This window comes from Chiloscyllium plagiosum, chromosome 19 (genome assembly GCF_004010195.1).
Source record: "Chiloscyllium plagiosum isolate BGI_BamShark_2017 chromosome 19, ASM401019v2, whole genome shotgun sequence".
Taxonomy (NCBI): domain Eukaryota; kingdom Metazoa; phylum Chordata; class Chondrichthyes; order Orectolobiformes; family Hemiscylliidae; genus Chiloscyllium; species Chiloscyllium plagiosum.
The window spans coordinates 25302346-25306384 of NC_057728.1; the positions used below are offsets into that span (position 1 = coordinate 25302346).

Genomic DNA, 4039 nt, shown 5'->3' on the forward strand with positions numbered 1-4039 from the left:
TCGGTGTGGACTTGTTGGGCCGAAGGGCCTGTTTCCACACTGTAATGTAATGTAATCTAAAAAGTGTAAATAAAATTACTTGACAGTGTAAACAATGGAGATCTCAAAGAAATTTTAATCTTTAGTTAAATCAACGTGTCCAAAAGATATCCTAAACCACAAGACTAAAACAAGTTGCTTGTGTCCTTGATCTCAATCTTATTTCTAAATTGCTTGTGCTTAGGCTGTTTCCATTTATTTGTACATTTGTTTGAAATAATTTTTTTTCATAATATTGGCACCAGTAATAGCATAATTGTGACCCTAGTATACGAGCATGTTTAGGTAAAACAATCGATACTTGTGGCATTCATGGGCGGCATGGTGGCACAGTGGTTAGCACTGCTGCCTCACAGCACCAGAGACCCGGGTTCAATTCCCGCCTCAGGCGACTGACTGTGTGGAGTTTGCACATTCTCCCCGTGTCTGCGTGGGTTTCCTCCGGGTGCTCCGGTTTCCTCCCACAGTCCAAAGATGTGCAGGTCAGGCGAATTGGCCATGCTAAATTGCCCGTAGTGTTAGGTAAGGGTAAATGTGGGGTATGAGTGGGTTGCGCTTCGGCGGGTCGGTGTGGACTTGTTGAGCCGAAGGGCCTGTTTCCACACTGTAAGTAATCTAATCTAATCTAATAGTCCAACAGGTTTATTTGGGGCTACAGGTTTTTAGAAGGAGCACTGCTCCTTCGTCATTTAGCTAGTCACTAACCTGGTGTTGTGTGATTTTTAACATTCTTGTTTGTTAGCTTTTTTAAAACTTCCCTTCAATTAAACTCCCCCACACTGCTGTACACACAGAATTTAATTGGTTTAAAGCAATGGTGTGATGGTGAGAAAACACTTGTAGAGATGATCAGCCAATGGGTTAGTTAATAGTAGAGCAAATTACAGCAGATACTGGAATCTGTACTGAAAACAAAAAATGCTGGAAATCAGTTGGTCAGCAACATCATTGTAGAGACAGCAAGCTAATATTTTGAGAATAGATGACTCTTCAGAGCTGACGTAAAGTGTGGAGGGGACAGCATTTATGCAATAGTTGGGGATGGGGGAAGGTGTCAATCGTGCAGATTAAGTGATCGGGATGTGAGAATGGTAGAACAATGATGTGTCTAACTGCCAAACTGGAAAGATGGTTCCACTGGAGTGGGGGGAGGGAAGAGATGACATGGTGACAGAGAATGCAACAAGTGAAAGCTAGAAGAAAGTGAAGAAGTGGAAGTGAGTTTACAATCTGAAGGTGTTGAACAAATATTAAGTCTCTACCTCCACGTGGCTCCCCCACTATTGCATAAATGCTGCCTCCTCTAGACTTCACGTCAGCTCTGAAGAGTCATCCAGACTCAAAACATGAGCTTACTCTCTCATCAGATGCTGCCTGACCTGCTGTAGTTAGGAGTGGAATCTCATTAAACTGACGGGTGGACAAGAATCATTGAAAGAGATGATGTGGTCGACTGTCAAAGACTGTAGGAAGACAGGTTCAAAGTATTCAAGTGATGGTTGGGGTCATTTCTGTGTTAGGACTGGAGAAAGTCAAACATACTTTTTGGAAACTTGGGCATGTCTTTGGATAAATGAGTATTTTCAAGTACTTTGGAGATAAAGAAAGTTTGGAGGATGATGTAGTAGTTTACATAGAAAATTGGGTTTCTTTGAGGAGAACTGATACTGGAGATTTTAGGAGAGCAATAGCATCTCTGAGGGATAAAGATTTGCGCTATCAGCTAGCACAGGGACCAGGAAAAGAATTTGAGTTATTGACAGAGAAACTAGGGGTTACAGGTTCAAAGCAGAGTGGTAATCTCTGAGGGGTGGAGTTTGTCTTGATGTATGAAGAATGGGTGAAGTTTGCGGGAGGGAAAGAAGGATTGCTAACTCTGCTACAGCTGTTTGGCTAATTAATCAATTGACATTGTTTCTTTTTAAAGTGAAAATTTTAAATTTTACACTTGGGGTTTGGATTAACTTGAAGACACATTAACCTGAAGACTCCCACAATGGACATCCGACCTAATCAGACAATCTACATTAACAACATTAATGATAAAGTTAAAAAAGAAGGTAAATTGTTTTCAAGCTTCCTTTCAATCTAACATGTGGATAGGTTCAGTGTATCAGAAAAGTTTGTTGTAGAGTTTATGATATTAACAAGTGACTGAACACTTAAGGGGCAGTTATAATGGCTGCTTTTTATTTTAACCAAGTTCCTTTGCCAGATAGGAAACTAGCCCTGCTCACTGTTACTACCATTCGGTCTCATGTAACCAAGTAAGGCTGAGGTTGTGTGATCAGTTCATGCAGTATTCTAAGTTTGTAGTCACAAGAATAGAGGAAAAAAATGGGGTTTAAGGTGTCCTTACAACACCCCCTTCCCTCATCAGTTGGTAAATGGTTTGTGCCATTTGTAGGAGAGAACGGGATCAAAGAGACTGTTCTATAAGCAGTGATTAATATTTGTAAAACAGAGCCCTTGGGTTTGGGATAGGAGTTGAGCTGTTAAACGTTTGCATTTTAAATTGTCTAGGGGAGTTGTTGATCAGCCAGATGTGCTCGACTATAAATTTGGATAACAAATTAACAGTAATTGCCCCATGGTAAGTTCGGAGTCGTGTTTTTTTTTCAAAACAGTAAATATAGCAGCTGCAAGGCATTAAACCAGTTTGGAGTTTTGATGACTTAAACTACCTAGAATGTATTAAGCAACATCCAACACTGACATTGTTATTAGCCCGTATTTTGTGCTAAGTAATGTTTATTTTGCAGAGGAATGAGGGTGAAGGTGGTTACAAGTAATATAAACTGTTCTGTGAGCTCGATAACTTGCAATGAATACTGGTTATTTTTATGTAATGTAACATTTGAAATTATAGGAATTCTTTGTTTTACATGTAAAGCACAATGTGAGAATTAATTTTGATTTTTGCTATTCTCCAGTCATAAATCTTGTCCGGTCTCTCTCTCTTCTGATTCCACCCTCTTGCATCTCTTTATTTCCTCACTTAATGAGCTTTCTGGTCTCTACATTTGAATTCTTTCCCCAAATCCTTGCCTCTTACTATAAAACACTTTGTTCAGTGTTTTTTTTAATCCATCCTAATGTTTCCTCTTTGGCTTTTTCTTGTAATTCTGTAAAATACCTGTACCTTGAGAGAGTTTTCCATAATAATGCTACAAGTTTTTGAGTACATGCAAGGCACTATGTACCCTTATTGACTTTGATTTGGAAGGTCATGGAATTCATCAAGGGTCAAGAATTTTGAGTAGGCAATTTGCTTTGCTGCTGAGAGGTTGCATTACCTTTTTGGATGAAATGCTAAACTGAGATCATATCTGCTTGTCACAAGTGTATATGGTGGATGGGGCAGGAGGGAAGAAGAGAGAATTCTTGCTCATTTATTCCTGAACAAACACTATTAAAAGTTTAACTGGATAGTTTCCTATTGCCATTTATGGAATACTGTATTGTCGTTTGCAAGTGGTTTGCCACATTTATCCACAATATTTGCAGTCATAGTTAATTGTTTGTGAAGCACTGCTGAAGATTTGAAAGGGACTGGGCTTGTACCGAATCAACACGGACATCTACTACAGAATCTCCTGTTTCCTGGATGCTGCCTGACCTGCTGTGCTGTTCCAGCAATAAAGTTTCAACTTTGATCTCCAGCATCTGCAGACCTCACTTTCTCCTCCCACTGGGCTTGTATACCCTTGAGTTTAGAAGGCTGAGAGGAGATCTGATTGAGACGTATAAGATTATTAAAGGATTGGACACTCTGGAGGCAGGAAGCATGTTTCTGCTGATGGGTGAGTCCCAAACCAGAGGACACAGTTTAAAAATAAGGGGTAGGCCGTTTAGAACAGAATTAAGGAGAAACTTCTTCACCCAGAGTGGTGGGTGTGTGGAATGCTCTGCCCCAGAAGGCTGTGGAGGCCAAGTCACTAGATACTTTCAAGAAGGAGTTGGATAGAGCTCTTAAAGATAGTGGAATCAAGGGTTATGG

At 40.1% G+C, this 4039-nt stretch overlaps 1 protein-coding gene across 3 annotated transcripts in view; it reads left to right on the forward strand.

The window, feature by feature from the left end:
• The window catches only part of snrpb2 (small nuclear ribonucleoprotein polypeptide B2), a 31479-nt gene that overhangs the window by 4711 nt on the left and 22729 nt on the right, over positions 1 to 4039 (forward strand). For all 3 annotated transcript variants that reach the window (XM_043709364.1, XM_043709366.1, XM_043709365.1), the window contains exon 2: positions 1967 to 2099. In XM_043709364.1, coding sequence (XP_043565299.1) covers positions 2036 to 2099 — 64 coding nt within the window. In that variant the 5' untranslated portion in view covers positions 1967 to 2035. The remainder of the gene's footprint in view (positions 1 to 1966; positions 2100 to 4039) is intronic.